Source organism: Dreissena polymorpha, chromosome 4 (genome assembly GCF_020536995.1).
Source record: "Dreissena polymorpha isolate Duluth1 chromosome 4, UMN_Dpol_1.0, whole genome shotgun sequence".
NCBI classification, from domain to species: Eukaryota; Metazoa; Mollusca; class Bivalvia; order Myida; family Dreissenidae; genus Dreissena; species Dreissena polymorpha.
Genome location: NC_068358.1, coordinates 124,284,465 through 124,303,630, shown reverse-complemented (window position 1 = coordinate 124,303,630; position 19,166 = coordinate 124,284,465). Strand labels below are relative to the sequence as shown.

The 19,166-nt window shown below is 34.3% G+C and overlaps 3 protein-coding genes across 6 annotated transcripts in view; all 3 read right to left on the bottom strand.

The window, feature by feature from the left end:
* Positions 1–19,166, bottom strand: part of LOC127875882 (uncharacterized) — a 223,695-nt gene that overhangs the window by 80,261 nt on the left and 124,268 nt on the right. The window lies entirely within an intron of this gene.
* LOC127875883 (uncharacterized) overlaps positions 1–19,166 on the bottom strand; it is a 158,863-nt gene that overhangs the window by 79,288 nt on the left and 60,409 nt on the right. The window contains exon 1 of one of the 2 annotated variants that reach the window (XM_052420628.1): positions 14,040–14,073. The exons of the other annotated variant lie outside the window; for it this stretch is intronic. The gene's annotated coding sequence lies outside the window, so the exon portion shown is untranslated. Of the gene's footprint in view, positions 1–14,039; positions 14,074–19,166 lie in introns of those variants that run through there. 2 annotated transcript variants of the gene reach the window in all.
* The window catches only part of LOC127875881 (uncharacterized), a 47,111-nt gene that overhangs the window by 7,355 nt on the left and 20,590 nt on the right, over positions 1–19,166 (bottom strand). Inside the window, exons 1-3 of one of the 3 annotated variants that reach the window (XM_052420621.1) lie at positions 12,143–13,566; positions 4,925–5,033; positions 2,000–2,483 (exon numbers count right to left, since the gene is read on the bottom strand). In XM_052420621.1, the coding sequence (XP_052276581.1) occupies positions 2,000–2,483; positions 4,925–4,941 (501 nt within the window). In that variant the 5' untranslated portion in view covers positions 4,942–5,033; positions 12,143–13,566. Of the gene's footprint in view, positions 1–1,999; positions 2,484–4,924; positions 5,034–12,142; positions 13,567–19,166 lie in introns of those variants that run through there. The other 2 variants (XM_052420620.1, XM_052420622.1) reach the window with 2 other exon arrangements.

The following is a 19,166-nucleotide window of genomic DNA, read 5'->3' as shown; positions in this document are numbered from 1 at the left end:
GTTTTTACATTTCGTACACAAATACAGAAGTTTGTAACGTAAACATACCGTAAGGATATGACCCGCGTCATGCGAAAACGCGCCTTATGACATACACGACCAGCGCTTCCGGGCTAGTCTGCAGAGAGTCTGGCCACATGTGACAACATAGCCATTTCGTCTACACCTGGCACATATGCTTTGTAATGAATCAATATTTTGATGACTACAACCAAAATCAACGCTTTTAATGACTGAGAGTGATTATTGACGGAAACTATTGCGAAGGAATAATAAATATGGATACCTGATCAAAACACGTAAAACAGATATGAATAGAGCATGTCATTAGTTTCAATTATTATTCATTTATGCAATGTTATTTATAACATTCAATTGTGGATATCTTCAGTCATCACATGATGCAATATTGGGCATTATTGGGCGCGGAAGGCATTTTCATACTTCAAAACAGCACACAAGATGAATTGTACTAAGGTTGAACGCATTCAATTTAATATTTTCTTCATACTGAATTGTATTTATCTTGCACAACAATATACCCGGAGGACTCAAGCAAATTGCAGCTAATCGTGCACCCATATTCGAACTTGACCTAGAAATCATCTAGATACAATATCTGACCAAGTTTGGAGGAGATCGGATGTAAACAACTTGAATTATAGAGCGGGCACTTAATAGGGACCGACCGACAGACAGACCGACCGACAGACCGAATGACCGACAGACAAGCTCACTCTTATATACCACCCTAAACTTCGTTTGTGGGTGTATAATAAAGGGCACGTAATTATCAAAACATTAGACACCACAATCACCCATAGACTCCAATATCCTGGCCCTTAGTAAAATAAGTTATTTTATATTATTGATATTATAGTAATATTTGCGAAACCTAAATGTAGGCAAGATATACACAGATGTATATACAAACGAAACCAACGAAGACGTATTCTCAGAGGTATACACAGTTAAGTATGTAACCGAATATTTCGATTTAAAACAATTAAATCGATTTGAAGGACTCCCTTAGTAAATCTAATAATTAAACTCGTTCATTTAAATATCAAATTAGATTCAGAATGTTCAGGTGCAAATTTCAATTTCACTGGATTAAAAATATTTGCTTCCGATTTTTTTAAAAGTAACATGTCGAATATGTATATTTGTTTCTGTTAAACATGCTGCTGTAATAGGTTTTTTTTTCAGACATGTTAGAACGTCGAAAATAATGATTTTTAAAATAAACATTTACATAAAATGCTCATTGAAATCCATCTCCAATTAGAGGCTTTTATAGCATGCGATAACTGATAGAATCGAATTAAAAGTCACTTTAATTAAGATGACCTTTCGATAATCAATAAAATCATCGCCTTAATACGTCGTTGGGTATACCTTCTTGTTCATAAGGAACGGATTCAAACCAAACGCCTTTACATAACTTGATATTTGATCTGATAAAAAAGAGAACCTGAAATACAACTGAAATCTTATGATCGCAATATCATAAGCAACTCTATCCGTTCATATAAAAGGTAAATTAGTAGGCTAACGTTAACGATAATATACGAAAATATATATAGAATTCGAGCATATAGGCATTTCAATATACATATATCTTTTATATTTATGATACTTACGTACTTTATGACATTTCATAATGAATATTATATATGTATATATATATATATATATATATATATATATATATATATATATATATATATATATATATATATATATATATATATATATATATATGAAACGATTATAAATGTAGCGTGTATACTATTTTGATATCATAATGGACATATACATTTTAGATATTAATTTATACTTTTTTAATTACGGTCATTTTGTTAGTTAATTTATATTTGAAATACACATGGTCATACGTATATGTATTTAAAAATATTTTTATATCTAAAATATATATGGAAAAAGTGACTAAACGTATACGTTATTTTTGAATAAATGTATATGCGTTAATTCTTACCAGTATAACTCGTGTCGCCTGATGCTTGTGAGGATGGTCCGCGCGGTCCTTGTCGGATATGACGTAATCAACCTCGCTCTCACTTGGATAGTCATATATAAGTTGCTCCTTCGAGCCGGGCTTCATATGCAAAGTTGCCGTCTTGGATTTGTCACCTGCGTAGTTCATCCCCATAAACACGCCACCTACACACAGCACGAGTGCTATTAAACACTGGCAGCATACAAACATGGTAATATTTTTATGGATCCAGGAACTAATGGCTTTACAAATATTAAGTTTACTACAATGTGAACTATAAGTATCCTCTGCGGTCACATCACTTCTCGAACTTTTACAATGTGTCCGGCGTCCTGAATTCCGTCGGGACTTAACGCTTATCAAACGATCGTCTTCATGTAAGTGCTTGTTATCGTCTGTTTTTCCACTGTCGTTTGCTAACTGGAAAGATCGCGTTGACTGGCACTCGCATGAACAATGTTCTCTGGAAAAATAGAAACAGACCCAGACTTTGTTATAATCGTAGAATAAAATGTTCATTTCCTTATCAATGTATCAACAATAACGAGCGAGTAAGTGATAGAATTCGTCTTTAATCTTTCCCGAGATATCCGCCGATCTCACAGGTTTAAGTTCATCGTATTACCATCCTGCACTAATACCTACTGAGATGGCAATGATATTTACCGTGAAATATCGCGCGCCTGTACATACGCTCGTTCAGCATTGTCTCACATGCTTAGGCATGCAGGAATTTCTTAATGTAAATCTAAGTAATTGCATAAGGGTGAGATGGCATTTAAGACCAAAGATCCATTCAGTAGACCGTTCGCTTCTTTCTATAAATACATATACGATTCAGTCATAAAAATAACGCAGTTTTAATTTATGAGGGACATTATAAAACAACATTTACGAGCATCTTATTGCTAGAGTCGATTTCCGTAAAATATTGAACGTTCTTGTGTTTAAAACAAATACGAATTCCATTGAACGTCCGTTTGTTTACTTGTAACGTTTAAGTAACTTAGCTGTTTGCATGCTTGCCGGCGAGATGATTCAACATTAATATACTTGACCAGCATAATACCATAAAATAATTCCGATATTATTAATAATAAGGCGTTCGTTATTCATACGCCAAATGAAAAGTATTAAGATATGAAATTTTGGTGATGTGGCATCATCATTCATGTCAGTATTTTCGTTACATAAAGGCGAAACGCGTAGGACACTACCAATAAACGGATACTATGTGGACATCACAAAAGCAATAACGCACAAGAGTGAACTCTTCACGGTCAAGGAAGTTGGCACACCATGGACAACATGGACAACATGGACAACACACAAGTGGTCAACCTAGAAGACACTAACATCACACGACGGAAAGGTAAGTGTAGTTGGCATGAATGGAGATCCAAAAATAGGTCAACCTAGCAATTACTAATTGGGCATACCGAAAGCGGTCAACATATTGGTCACTAAATGAACATCCGAAAGCTGGCAACACATTGTACATTAAATGGATACAACACATGAGGTCAGCGTAGAAGGCCCTTAAGTTACAGCAGGTAAACGCAGTGACCTGCTGTAAATAGTGACCTGCTCTTAACGTTCATCAAACGATCGGTCAATGTGGAGAACACGAGCTTGACGTAACACACCCGGTAAACGTAGTACACACTAAATGACCATCACACAATCAGTAAAAAAGTGGATGCTAAACGGACAACAATCTTACAACGCAGTGGGTACTAAATGGTAATCTCACAATCGGTCAACGTAGTGAACACTTAATGGTTACGACACAATATGTCGCGGTAGTTGATCTAAATGGACACCAAACAAGAAATAAACCCAGTGGGAAATGTTTGGCACATCACAAGAGGTGAGTATAGTGGGTTATAAATTGACACATTACAAGAGGTCAAAATAGCGGGTCATAAATTAAATCAGCATATTGGGCCACACATTTACACATAACAAGAGTTCTGCATGGTGGGCCATATATTGACACAGTACAAGAGGTCAGCATGGTGGACCATACATTTACACATTACAAGAGGTCAGCATAGTGGGCCATACATCGACACATTACAAGAGGTCAGCATAGTGGGTCATAAATTGACACAGTACAATAGGTCAGCATGGTTTACCATACATTTACACATTACAAGAGGTCAGCATAGTGGGCCATACATCTACACATTACAAGAGGTCAGCATAGTGGGTAATAAATTGACACAGTACAAGAGTTCAGCATATTTGGCCATACATCATTACATTACAAGGGGTCAGCATAGTGGACCATACATTTACACATTACAAGAGGTCAGCATAGTGGGCCATACATTATCCATATATTACAAGAGGTCGCGTGGTAGGTCATACATTGACACATTACAAGAGGTCAGCATAGTGGGCCATAAACTGACACATTACAAGAGGTCAGCATAGTGGTTCATACATTGACACATTAGGAGAGATCAGCATAGTGGGCCATAAATTGACACAGTACAAAAGGTCAGCATGGTGGGCCATACATTTACACATTACAAGAGGTCAGCATATTGGGCCATACATCGACACATTACATGAGGTCAGCATGGGGGCCATATATTGACACATTACAAGGGGTCAGCATAGTGGGCCATACATCGACACATTACAAGAGGTCAGCATAGTGGGCCTTTAATTGACACATGACAAGAGTTCAGCATAGTGGGCCATAATTTGATTCTGCTTAATAATTAAATAAGGTGATTATATGCTTTGAGAGCATGCTCCTTTAAAGCTTCAACTGCAGGTTTAAGTGAAGCGTTATAGAACAATTAATCAGCTAAGCACGTAAAGCATATACATTGTCGACGTTGAGTTTCCATTTGTGAATATTTTAAATTTATACTTTTGAAATCATCATACCTTACTTTTCCCGACATTCATCTTGAGACCCCACTTCTTAGAATATTGATGTTAACAATTTTATTGGTGTTGTAGACTTCGGGGATCAGGTTAAAAAAAGCAATGTAATCTGAAAAACGTTAGCATAAAAATGGATAACATATCAACATCATTCGTACATAAGTTTGTAGACTGACTTCACGAAAACTATTGGTAAACAGAATAAACAAAAGAGGTGACAATGGCTCATCTTGCGTGTCCCCTAATGATACATCAAACGATTCTGAATATGACATTGAACATGAACACTGAACACAAGATTTGACAATTGCGTATATGGATTTTAGCATATTAAGCATTTTACAGCCGATACCTGATACCTGTAATCCATAGGGCATCATGAATGACGGTATCAAATGCTTCGATATAATCTACAAAGGCACAAAATAGTTTTCAATTTTTCGCCAAAACCTTGTGCATTATAATATGTAGAAAAAAATAAAGTCAGGCGTACTACGATTGTTTCTAAAACCAAATTGACATTTGTTAAAAGGGATTCATTTTCACACCAATTATATTGAAGGCATCGGAGCGTTAAAAATATTTAAGCCAAATTATTAACTAAAGTTATCCCTCTTTAATTTTCCGGAATAGATTTATCACCCTTTTTGAACAATAGGACAACTGAGGCTTTAGTCCAGGAATCATGATATACACTGTCATCAAATACATAATTGAATATTTCTACTAGGTACAATACATACAATCAATTAAAAAGTCGGCAGCGTTACCTTCCAAATCAACGCTTTTTTCGAAACATGTATGATTTCGTCCTAATAATTAAATTTCATCGATCGTAAATGAATCATCGAGAGAATCAATATTTATGCCGTCAATTGAATCTGAATAATTGCAATATCTCAAACAATTAATAAGACGTCAGCGTCATGGACACTTAACATACACAACAAGTAAACATAGCGGATAACCAATGGATATCACACTAGATGTAAATATAGTGGACTCAAAACGGACACCCCAACCCCGGTCAACGTAGTAGACACTAATTTGACAACCCACAAGAAGTCAGTTTAATTAACGATAAACGTACACCTTAAATGGGGTCAATTCAGTTGATGCTAAGTGGGCATCCTAACTGCGGTAAATTGAGAGAACATTATATTGACATCATCCAAGAGGTCCACGTTGTGGACAAAACATGGACAGGCCAAACGGTTTCAACGTAGAGAACAATAAATAGATTGCCTACAAGGTTTCAACGTAGTGAATACTAAATGGACATCCCAAAACATGCCAGCGTAGTGGACACTACAAGGACATCTACAATCTTGTCAACGTAGAAGACTCTGATTTGACACCACACAAAAGATACCGTAGTGCATAATTAATGGAAACCTCAACAGGATCAAGTTAGTGGACAATTAATTGAAATTACGCAATTGGTAATTGTAGAGAGCTTTAAATTGAAATTATACAACCGGCTAAAATAGTGGTGCAAAATGAGCATAACACAAGAGGTGCGCGCAGCGGATATCAAATAGACACCAAACAGTAGTTCACCGTAGTGGAAAATAAATGGCCATTCTAAAGATATCAAGTAGTTGATACTAAATTGAAACAGCAAAAGAGGTCAACGTAGTGAACCCTGAATGGACATCACACGCACGATAAAAAACTGAGAACACTTAATGGGTACCACACAAACGGTCATGTTTTTACATTAACTGTTAATCGCACATTCAGCCAATGTAGTGGGTATTTATTTGACATCACTGAAGAGTTCAACGTATTTACACTTTTGGGGCATCACAATATCGATTCAACAGTAGGCATTATATGGAAATCACATATACAGTCGATCGAGCGGACACTAAATCGTAGTCTCATAAGAATTCAACGATATGGTCTGTTACAATAATTAGAATACAAACATATAATCAGTTAATATCAATAATTCAGTCATATTTTTTTCATACCAATCCGTCATGTTAAATGAACTAAATGCATGTAGAATGAAACACAGGTGTATACTAAGACAGTGATCGACTAAAATGAACGCAAAATGAAACTAAGAAATGTCAACATCTACCGAAAAACATTGGTATACTATTATCTAACCGTAACCATGATTTACCACTTGGTCCATATCTATGTAAACCATATTAATTGTTTTTGTTAAAATACCATTCTCTTATCCACCGTACCGTTTTTCGTAGGGAAACATGTAATTAAATACTTTGTAACAAAAGTTCGTAAACAGGGCTTAAGATAATGTACTGTTTTTTTTAAAGATACCACTCGCTTCATAAACGTAAACAATTAGGTATGTTTATTGTTGTTGTGTTTATTTTGTTTGCGCAAATATAATCTTCGTATGGAATGCATGAATGCAAAGATGCGTTATAACACGGGTCTTGAATAGCCCTCATACTGCGAATCTGAGATTAATTAAACGTCAGAAAGTCATTTACTGTCAAAACGAAAAGCAATAAATTGCTTCTGAAATAGGCAAATTAGCAGAAAAAAGGTTTTATGGTAATGGAAATAATAGCGGCACGCAATATTTAACTATTTTGGCAAAAATAAAGTAAACATTAGTTCATTCAACCATTCATACTATGTGCCGAAATAAGAACTTTGATGTAACCAATCGAAACAGACGTTCTGGGATTTGTTAATTATTAAAATTGTCGGTGTCCTTATCAGATTGAGAAAAGTGCTTGTTGATTGGGTATAGCACTACAAGAGATGAAGGACCACTACATTGTAAATATTAAAATAATTTTGTTGCTAAAAAAGAGGATGTCCGAAAACTTAAAGTGTTCGAAAACTTAGAGTAATTACGGTAAGTTGTCTTACGCGGTTTTACATAATCACGTATTTAAGAAAACAATTGAAACCCCGAATATATTAACTGCAATTTATTTCGCAATTTTTCATAGTTTTGTCTACGTCTAGCTTAAAAGTTTGCTCTCATGACTGTTTATCACTTAAAAAGACTATATTGTTGAATGAGTTATAGATATTTACCGTATTGAATACACAGTAACAAAAACAACTGCATTACATTACTCTGATTCTGTTGCTGGTTAAACATATGTCAGTTTTACTGTTTTGGGCTATGATTAATATTTTTCTATTTTAATGATTAAACATCTGTTCTATAATACGACTGTTTTTGTTTGCCATTTTTTTCGCAAAATTGACTCAGCGGATATATACTTGTTTTCATTACTGCAACCGGAAAATCTGGAGCAATTTTTGTACACATTAAGACACAATAAATATAATCATAACTATTTTTGCAAACAATACAATATACAATCTGTACTACAATATACTCGCTAAAATTAAATTAAATAACATGTGTAGAGTCAAAAATTGAGAAAGCGTTTCTTTAGTTGAAATATACGTCCATGTATATCATTTGCCTGTGTGGTCTACTAAAATGGTTTTCTAGCAAAATACCATGCTTAAGATTGTTCGCGCCTGTCTGTCAGTCCGAGGCAGCAGTTGTGCTCTTCATACCAGTCTATACATGTAAATATTTAGGTTAGATGGTTTGTAGTATTAATGCGCGTCGTCCATATAGTAAAAAAAGAAAAAAAAGAAATGTGGTCATTAATCAGCTGCACATATTCTGACCGACAGTATCATAATAAAAGTTTTAATTTCGACCGCGAATGGAATGCATCAGATCAATTTCATCCGTCACGTTGAAGCAGAAATGTTGTAAATATCAAGTGAAGGGTGTAACAGATGTCCCCCATACCGTTAAAAAACACATAAAATGTGGATATACACGAGCTGGGAATAAACAATGACAGACAGATGGGAGAGGAATCATACTGACTGAAAATAGCATTCATAATGTGGTTCAAAATGTATACCCATATATAAATTTTCTTTGTAAGGATGGGTTAAGATGCGTTGCAGTATGAATTAGGCCCATAAAAAAAAAACTTGAACATACCTGCGTGTTTCTCTTGTTACGTTTAAATCCATAATACTATTTTTTCATATAGTTCCATGCATCATAATTCTAATTGAATGAAACATTCGGGAATAGCATTTCATTCATAAAAAGCTAAATGCCAGCAAATTTTGAATATGATTGGTCGCAGAAAGGAGCGACGACATGCTTCCTTATAAGACAAACATTACACATCTACGTAGGCATACATTGGCATATATAAATAAAAGTCCGATCTTTAAAAGACAGTCAGCATATACGTTAATGCGGTAATAATTATTTGAATGAATCACTACCAATTTAGCAGGCAATCTGAATATTTATTTATATAAACATCTTTAAAATGTCAAGATTCTGACTAGTTTTTACCAGAAAATTCGGCCCCCTGTCGAGGATTTCCTCAATACGTTTGTTATCAAACGACGCACCTGTAGTTTACATCTCAAAATGTCTCATTCGTCTAAATGATTTTGCAAATACTGAGAATACGTTGTTGGAATGAAATAACTTTTATTTTTTTATAACCTTCCGAGCACAACAGATCGCCTTATTTTAATTCAGTGGCGAAAGGAAAAGGAAGAGCGATGCGCTGACATAGTAATATTTGTCCTTACGCAAGCTGTTGCACGCAAATAAATGCTTTATTTGACTTAATTATACAGCAGTTTATTTGTGCAATGTCATCGGGCGAGACATTATAAAGTCTATGAAGAATAATTTCAGAACAAAGTCTTAACTAGACCTCAGCTATGTTAAATATTATAACCCACATAATATCTAAGTGGTCTTGGCGTACATCCTTGCACAATGAATACACACACAAAACTTTAAGTAACATATAAAAGACAGTTTTTCATACGGAACTCTACATGCTCATAAGCTTCTAAGATAGCTCCAATAAAAGTATGATTGATTCTGTACCAGAGTGCATACTTATGTCTAGATAATCCTGCATCTTTAGTAGGGAAAAACGGCCGTAGAACGAATGATAAAGCCAAACCCCACACAAAGTATGTGTATTATGTGGTTAAACACTCGTAAACTAAATACAAACACACATCGTTTCTCTTCGCGAAGCTTGTAAACATCTATTTCTGGTTCAGATATATTGTGGTATATATTGACATAATTTGAACTATATACTATATTAAGATCAAGATATCATATTCATTCCAAAATTAGAAAAAAGGAAAGAAGTCGTACACGAAAGCATTATAATTTAAAACAAGGGACAAAATTGTCACAAAACCAGGTTTTCATTGTGAAAAAAAATCTGATAAAGGGAGAAAACTCAAACTGAACTTTTTAAATGAACAAACAAAATTAACCCCCTTTGTAAGTTTGTTTTAAAAAAAAATCTATTTTTAGTCGTGGCGACCTTGACATTGGAGATATTGACGTGATTCTTTCGTGCGACACACCGTCCCATGATGGTGAACAAATGTGCCAAATGATTTTAAAATCTCACAATGAATGACATAGTTATGGCCAGGACAAGCTCATTTATGGCCATGTTTGACATTTGAACTCAAAGTGTGACCTTGACCTTGCAGGTATCGACGTAATTATTTCGCGCGACACACCGTCCAATGATGGTGAACAAATGTGCCAAATGATTTTAAAATCTGACAATGAACGACATAGTTATGGCCCGGACAAGCTTGTTCAGCCCGCCCGCCAGCCCGCCAGCCCGCCCGCATTCGCCAATCTAATAGCCAGTTTTTCCTTCGGAAAACCTGGTTAAAAAGCGACCACTCTTGCTTTAAAAATTTATGGTTACTTAGAAAAATTTCTTTCTCAATATTTTGTTTGTTTTGCTTATTAATTTTTAAATAGATTGTATAAATAATGAATACACATTTTTGTAATGTCATAACTGATATAAGTGTATGTAATTAAGCCCTTCCTACCTTAATAATATAATACGTGAATTGCAGTTGAAAAAGCACAACATACATGCCAGTCAAAAAGTAGGAATAAGGGGAACTATATCCAATTTTCAGTTGTTACCTTTTTGGTTAGTTTAACTTACATGGTAGATTTACTTACTATTCTAAATTAGAACGATGGCAACTGCGTCGATTTTCGGAAGAAACAACTTATGCTTTTTAAATTCAATGCACAATAAAGCGACCTACTTTAATGGGAACTTGAACAGCAGCTGGTTTAAATTTATCATCGTGTTGGAACGATACCAATTACAATTAGGGAGAAAGCTTGGGATGATGCAGCTGACAAGTGACTGTTTTATAATGAGTAATTTTAAAGCTTGTAGTCGCAATTTGAGGAACTCGAGGGAAACCACTAGGGTTCCGTCTCTTAAATCAATACGCTAGCCCGTCTTTTAACTGTTAGGTGACCGTAGAGAAATACAATATCGGATAATGTTCACATTAAACAACATATTAAATTAATATTCCAGCTGGGATCACCGCCCCTGTATTATCTAAGAAATGTTGAAGATTGTATTAGTGTGCTATTCATATGTGTTTGAACCAATGATGTTGACCTACTTAGGAATGTGATTCCGGTCCATGACAATTCTAGCCAATAATGCACCAATTACATATTATTATATGGACCAAGGTTTTGCCAACCGATACACCGTGTTCTTGCATTTATTTAATCACAATACCGCAGCAAACATATTATGATAACTGTACTTTCAGAAGCACGCGTACAACTAATCCAATATAGTAAGGCTCTCTTCAACGACAATGTCATGAAACGAAATGTCATTTGGAATATAGTGAACATATTGTCGGCACATCGCTATTGAAAAAAGCCACAATTTAAGTATGATAATGCTACTAAAATACTTAAGCATTTCAATATTTTTAAACGAAATTATTTTTACGAGTCTTAAACCTCCAACACACAATATTTCTGAACTTAAATGCTGACAAACTGGAAAACAACAATACAAATCTAAATGATTTTGTCTTTGGTCTTTTTCAAATTTTAGATAAAAATTTCATTTTAAAATCTCAACGTGAGTGTGTCTTCTTTTTGTAATTTATTGTCTATTCAAATTTTTTTTTTTTTGAAATTGTTAAAAGTTTATATCAGCCATATTGTTCGGGTTATCTGGTTTAAAGAAAAGAAAAAACTAACATATTTCGCTGTGGCAATATGTTCGTATTTTCCGAAATGTTAACAAACAAAATGCCGCCATGTAATTCTTAACTTCGCATACTTCAACAATAATATATATGCGATTTCATGTAAATTAACTAACACAATACCTTGCGTTTATGATATCTTGTCCAAAGTCAGCTTCTGTGTATGTTTGAAAAGAACAGCAATCCGCTCGTTCACATACACTACTGTACGCGCCCTTTTGTTCAAAACATTGATTGATATCATTTGAATCGTCGTACAAGTCTTCAATATTGACACTCGCTTCACTTATTTCACAAAGGTCGTCATTAAGGTCCTCATTATTTCGCCATTTATCATTAACATCATTTACACTTACATCACATAAGTTCCTTTTCCAATACTTTCCACCGTGATTTTGATCGCGACAGGCTCCAACTAATCCGAGTCGTGACTTATCAACACCGCCCGTACCCGCGTCTTCTCCGTGACTCCCTCCAAGGGAGTCGGATACAATCATCTCACTGTTTATGTCCTGTCCACTTTTCAATGTGACCTCACTTGACCCAGACGTGCTCCGCGATTTTCGAAGCTTCAAACACACGCTCTTTTTGGCTATCATCGTATGTCGCTAAATTGGCGACATGCTGTACGATATCAGAAGCATTTCTTCGTCTTGCGGCTAAAATAAAAGGAAATCAGTTTTACTCGCTTTTATTAACGAACTGGCACCTTTGTCTCTCTTTCGTCTGAATACACTAAATATAGCCTGTCCAGATTAACAAGCAGCAGCACAATAATTTGACATACTTAAATCACTTAAGATCGCGTTTATTTCTATTTTATCGTTTTCAAATTAGTAGTCGTGTTGCCCTTATCCATGCGACTTAAAATTCAGTTTACCTACATCACAGCGTAAACTATCTGAATAATCAAGTTGTATATTTAAATCCAAAGGTGAAGGTACAGAAATGTTATACTCCATACGATTGAAAGAAAAAAAAACCCACAATTCTGTCGATTTGCCGTCGAACTTTCCACGAAAACATAACAGAGAAGTTATCAAAGTTTGCGTTCAAGTTTTATATCAGAAAACATACCAACTTACATCGAGGTGGGATTAAACATTTATCAAATACGCGCGTGTCGCTCTAAAATTGATAACCACTTCTCAACTTCAAAAGATTAAAAACATAAAGGAACATGTAGAGAATATTCAAACATAGCGGAATCGTAAATGCCACTTTTACATGCAACTGCTTCACTGTTTATAAACAAATGAGACAGCTTGAACGTTTACCACTGGCATTGTTTGTACACTAGTGAGCTGCGACGTTTTAAAGCATTTAGTGTGCGAAATTAAAATGTATTAATTGCTTTTCTTGAAAACATGCATACAAGTATTATTTCACAGGTCCAAATACATTCAAACTGATATACCATTTTAAGAAAACGTTGTTACAATACGCATATAATGTATGTTTTCTTTAACGGGATATCAAACGAATACCTTAAAGTAAAAATAATAAACACTTCATAAAAGAACACAATTTCAGCCAATAAGTAATACACGCGTATAAACCGCTTAGTTCGTTTTCGACAAGGGAGATATAAAATGATACCTAAAACTGTTGTCTTTAAACTGATAGTGTAAAAAGCTACCGAGCTGTACACATGAAGTACTGCACTCTTACATAATTTACATATCTGTATTATCATAAGCGGCCACCGAGTGTCAACTTGATTTGATAGCCTGCTATTCATTTGCTATGTCAAAATATGTGTTAGTAACTTATCTGGTTCATCCAACAACAGTATATGTGTATCAAACATTTAACGTATTTACACAAATTATGAAATGCATATGCCATTTATCAAAGTCCGTAAGTCATCCGAGTGTATTTTAGACTTAAACACACTAGAGAAACTTTAAATATGTGTATTTGATATCCAACATGTTTCGACGAATTTGTTTTGACACATTTCGTCAATATTCATTCATTGGAGTTTCCTTGCTAGTAAAATGCACGAACTATGAACAACCTGTGAACGTTATCCCATGCAGCGAGCCATCTGTCTTGTAATCTGTTACTTCGCATAAGTCAATAGACGTGAAAGTCTAGCGTGCATAACAACAAGAACAACCAGGCTTACAATTCTTTATCGCGTGTTTCTTAGATTGACGTGACGCATCGGGCTTGAAAATATTTGGAGCATCAACTTTTGATAGTGTATGGTAGACACATAATATGTTGCACCCTGTTTATGCAACATTTGGCATCCAAGCATGCGGCTTGACATGACATTCATTGGACAAACGCGTATAATTGGCGGGGAATAGCAGCATTCATACTGCGGTACATGCAAGCTAAATCCCAGTTGGCAACTCCACTGATTGCAAATTATCAAGATTAATTGTAAAATTCTAAAAGCCTGATAATATATTTATTTTTTATTTTTTCAGTGCATATTTTGTCTAGCTCCGACCAATTTCTGCTTTGCAGCTGTTTTTCAGTGTATTGAATTTTCTTATACCATCGAATAATTGAACACTTCACTTACCCGGTACATTCTCCTACTCTGTTCATTTTAGCTGTTCATTTTAGCAATTGATGTTAACCATCATAAATACAAGTCAGAAGTATTTTACATGAAAATGCCACAAGGCACATTATTTGACAACTTAAATATTTCATACACATCTTTTCCCGAGAATTAAAGTAGTGTGCTGTTTAACATGTCATGTAATTCTTCTTGTCAAAGCAGAGATCCTGGAAATGTATTTTACGCTGTGTTTCGTATATCAGCACCTACAAAATGTTACAATGTGGAATGACATGTTATTGCTGACTCCAAGACAGACTATAATGAAAGTTTAATATCAATCATGCTGGTGGCTCGATGTGTAAATGTGTGTAACAAACGTACGATAAATTATCAGTAGATTAATTGTTGTGACTGTCCGCTTGTCTTTTATATCTTCTTCAATACACGACAAGCAACACAACACAACATAACACAATAAAATGTTGTTGTTTTTATCAAGACTATTAAATACTAATATATTTCTTTTAGATCATTCCTATCAAAGGTTTGGTATCGATTAACGATGACTGAATGCGCAAATTATAGAATGCTGGAAATACATGTTACTTTATGTTCTGTTCTGAATATAGAATGAAAAAAATAAAGAACACATAGAAAATGTACTTTAACAATAAAGATTAAGTCAAATATTTAATCAGTAACATATTTGTTTTAAATAAGATAAGGCCATCCGGATAAATGAGTAATGGAAACCAACGACAGTTAATAATGTCAAAGTGCGGCAGAATTTGAGGGTAGAAATCAGGCATAAAAAACGTTAACCTTAATTCATTTGCTGTTTGTTAGTCTGGGATATTTAACATCAAATCATCTGCCATAAGTGAAGTTTGAGCACTACAACTGTAACGCCTTTGGTGTCCGCCATTTATGACGAATACGTGTTTGCAGGGATATTATATGGCATCCGAGAACTAAACGAATACTCACTGATGATGGGCGAGGAATATGAACATGTCTATACAACGAATAGAACATGAAGAAATACGAGGAAACTTAACTTAGCCCTTATATAATTAAAGAGACGAAATATAAAACTTGATTTGGGAGGAAACGTTTTTTTTATCTTAGCTGATTAGCACACTGCTGCGAACCTTTTTGTTGTGATATTTTCAATAAAGCGGTCTCTTCTAGCAAACCAATAGAACGGAAATGAACATATAATTGCATCAAATACAGTTGATTTAACCATATTCTCTCAGGTTTTGAAAAAAAACTTAAATAAAAAGCCATATACCTTAAACTCGTGGCCCTCATTTTAATCAAATTGACAATAAGATACGTAGGTCATGAATTTAACAATAAAATCCTGAAAAATGGAAGAGGGTGGAATGTAGAAAATGAATTATGATTAATTTTGATTATTTGTCTAGTAATCATCTTTCGAAGTAATCTATATAAGAACGACGTGTGGGGCAAACTTTCAACATCACAACGATAACAACCAGTTGTGTCTGCCGTTTATCTAAATTACGAACCCCTTGCAGACGGGAATGTGCGTGTTGGGATATGATACAGCATCCGAAGGCAAACAAAAGCACGCTTATGAAGGGCGGAGTACTTCAACAAATAGAACATGGAACGGATACATTTAAGATACAACCGAAACACGAAGGTGAACTAAATTTACCGCTTTATTCAATTGACCTTACGATATGCCAAATTGGCATAGGGCGGGCACATTATTTTATTACCCATTGTTGAGATGTCGTCATCAAATCAACAAATCACAAAATTAGTCATAATAAAAAGGCATGTGTTACACTCTTTATTATGTTAATACTGTATACATGTGCATAAACAGCTTTAAAAATAAAAAACTGTCTATATTATAGGAATAGAAAACGTTTCATATTAACCGTTAAACCTATAAATCCAGAATACAACTAAATAATCTTATTCAACATTGATCATATTAAATATTGTTAAGAATGAATATGGAGCAACATGCAATTTTAACAGCCCGGTTGTTATATCGAATATGCAACTGCAACATGTGTCATATGTCTGGACGTTTGCATGCAGTCTATCACGTAGACAGAACTATAATCCTAATCTGAAAGCGATAATTCACGTCCTTGGCCGACATATTATTTAACCCCACAAAGACGAATCGATGATAATCATGATGTATGCGTTATTTGTTCAGCCATACAATTAGATAGTAAAGTTAACATCTAATGTTAAAGCAATTCTCTTTAACTGTATTTATGCAGGCAAGCTGCTACATCGTTTGATATTGTTTCATACATAGGACCTACTGAACGAGATGGCTTTAATAGCAAATGCTCGTACCTGAGGTAATTAACTGTTCAAAGAAGGTAGTATTCACACACTCTCGTTTCTGCAATATTAGAAAAACTGCAAGAGTTTTACTTACAGTCAGAACCAGTTTTAGGGATCATGCGTTACTTTGCTACCAAGTTTATTCAAGCAAACATTTTTGATTATTGAATACTTATTCGGTTTAATATAAATTTTCACAAAATTAATTATTTGTTTGATTATGTTTAATGAATTTGTGAAAACAATACAATGCCTTTGACAGATTTCATTAAAATTAAGATTAAACAATAAATTAGATGTTCTAAAGTTCACAAAAAGCGTAAGTAGGTCGTGGAAACGGGGCCTTTGCCAAATTTCGTAGACAATAATAATAAATTAGAAATCTCATTGGTTTCATTGTGAAATTGTTCAAGGAAATTCGTCCTAAACATTCACAACGTAGCGGTATTAACTTTGTCGTTTATACCATTTGTCGCTAAAATAATCGTTGCTAAAGACTTCAAAAGAAGAGTATCTGGTTATGAAGCGTTATTTTAATGGTCTTTATTTTTTATGAAAACGAAAATTTGCAAGTAAATTGCACGAAATATTCGTTAATTTTGAGTATTTATGTTACTTTAATTAAATAAATAATTTCATATCTTAATTTTAAATATTTTGCTTATTATCACATTACTTGTCATTATTATTCTCTATCTACTGATTATGGTGATGACGGTTGCCGAAATCGTCACTGAAGAATCGGTCCTCAAGGTTGCACGACATGGCGGCTAAATTATGATCCAATACTCACTCTCAAGGCGGACAATGAAAAGCACGAAAGAAAATTGTGGTTTGTTTTGAGTCAATAATACATGATTATGCAAAACTTAAAGTCTTGGAACTGAATTTAAACTAGCATCGGGTGCCTAAAAATTATTGTTTTTATTATTGTTCTTAAAAGTTTGCCTTATTAAGATTAAGATTAAACAATAAATTTGCGTTGTATCATACTTTACGTTAACCCAGGGATTTCCTAAAAAAAAGATAATAACCTAAAAGATAATACACCTAAAAAACCTAAACGTTTCTCAATATTATTATTCTAAAAAAAACTGAACCGAAAATAGCATAATGGAATAACTGATATTTAAACTCCGATTATCACAATAAATTGTCCGTTTAAAGGATGTACCCTTTGATTTACTGGTAACTCGAGCGAATAAATCTTCTAATTAATGGTAAAGTTTGCTTTCGTTTTTCGCTTTCTGGTATCAACATATATTTTTACTTTAGTTTAAACGGCTAATTTAAGTTAAGATGATTCAACAGACTTCAACTATGTGTGTCAAAAATAATTTCTCATAATAGTCTATGTGTTAAATCAATAAATTGTATGACGGATCTCAATAGATCATGCCCGTTGTCACGAAAAACAAATATTTACTTAAAGCACGTCCCTAACAAATACTATCGCGGAGAAGAGGTATGTTAAATCCAAACATTCGTACTTCATTCAAATAACTCTACGGTAACACTTCAAATGACGGGATGATTGAACTTTAAAGTCCAAACATTGTATGTGCTTGTATATCTGAAGCTTAAATAAGCATTTCGGACCGGAGTGAGAAACCTGATAACGATTTTTATTCAAAGCTAAAAAAAATAACGTACATAGATAAGAAATTGCAATCAAATTCGGCCACTGTTATCAACTCTATGCTGTTTAAAAAAAAACACATCTGTAATTCGAAAAATGACATTTGCAGACATCGTTATCGAGTGCAGTGAAGCCAATCAATAACAGTGAAGGCGAAGCTGAAAGTTAATGTGGTATTAATGACAGTCAGTCCGATAGTCGCGACAGCCATGTGACAGCGATAATGGTATAAGTGTCAGTTTTAAACGCATATATCACAATCGATGAAACAAAACGCAGTTGAGCGTTCGCAAAAGTATGTTAATAAAAGGTAGCATTTAAATGCTCATCCATTTCACTTAAAGTATCAGTGTAAAAAATTGCACTTTTACATTTGAATGACTACTTCATAAATCTGAGGGTAAAATGAAAAGGCATTTACTGATGTTTGAAATGAAGAAGACCAATGGTGACACACAAAGTGCAAAACAATCAATTTACAGGCAGAACGGTATTTTTTTGTAATGTACAAACTAATTGTCGTCATGTTTCTTTAAACAAAACTATTATCCTTATATTGATATAAAAGCTGTAAGTGATAATGGAATATGTTGATAACCGTTGCAGTGTATTTTATAACTTGTAGATTAACATCAATGTAT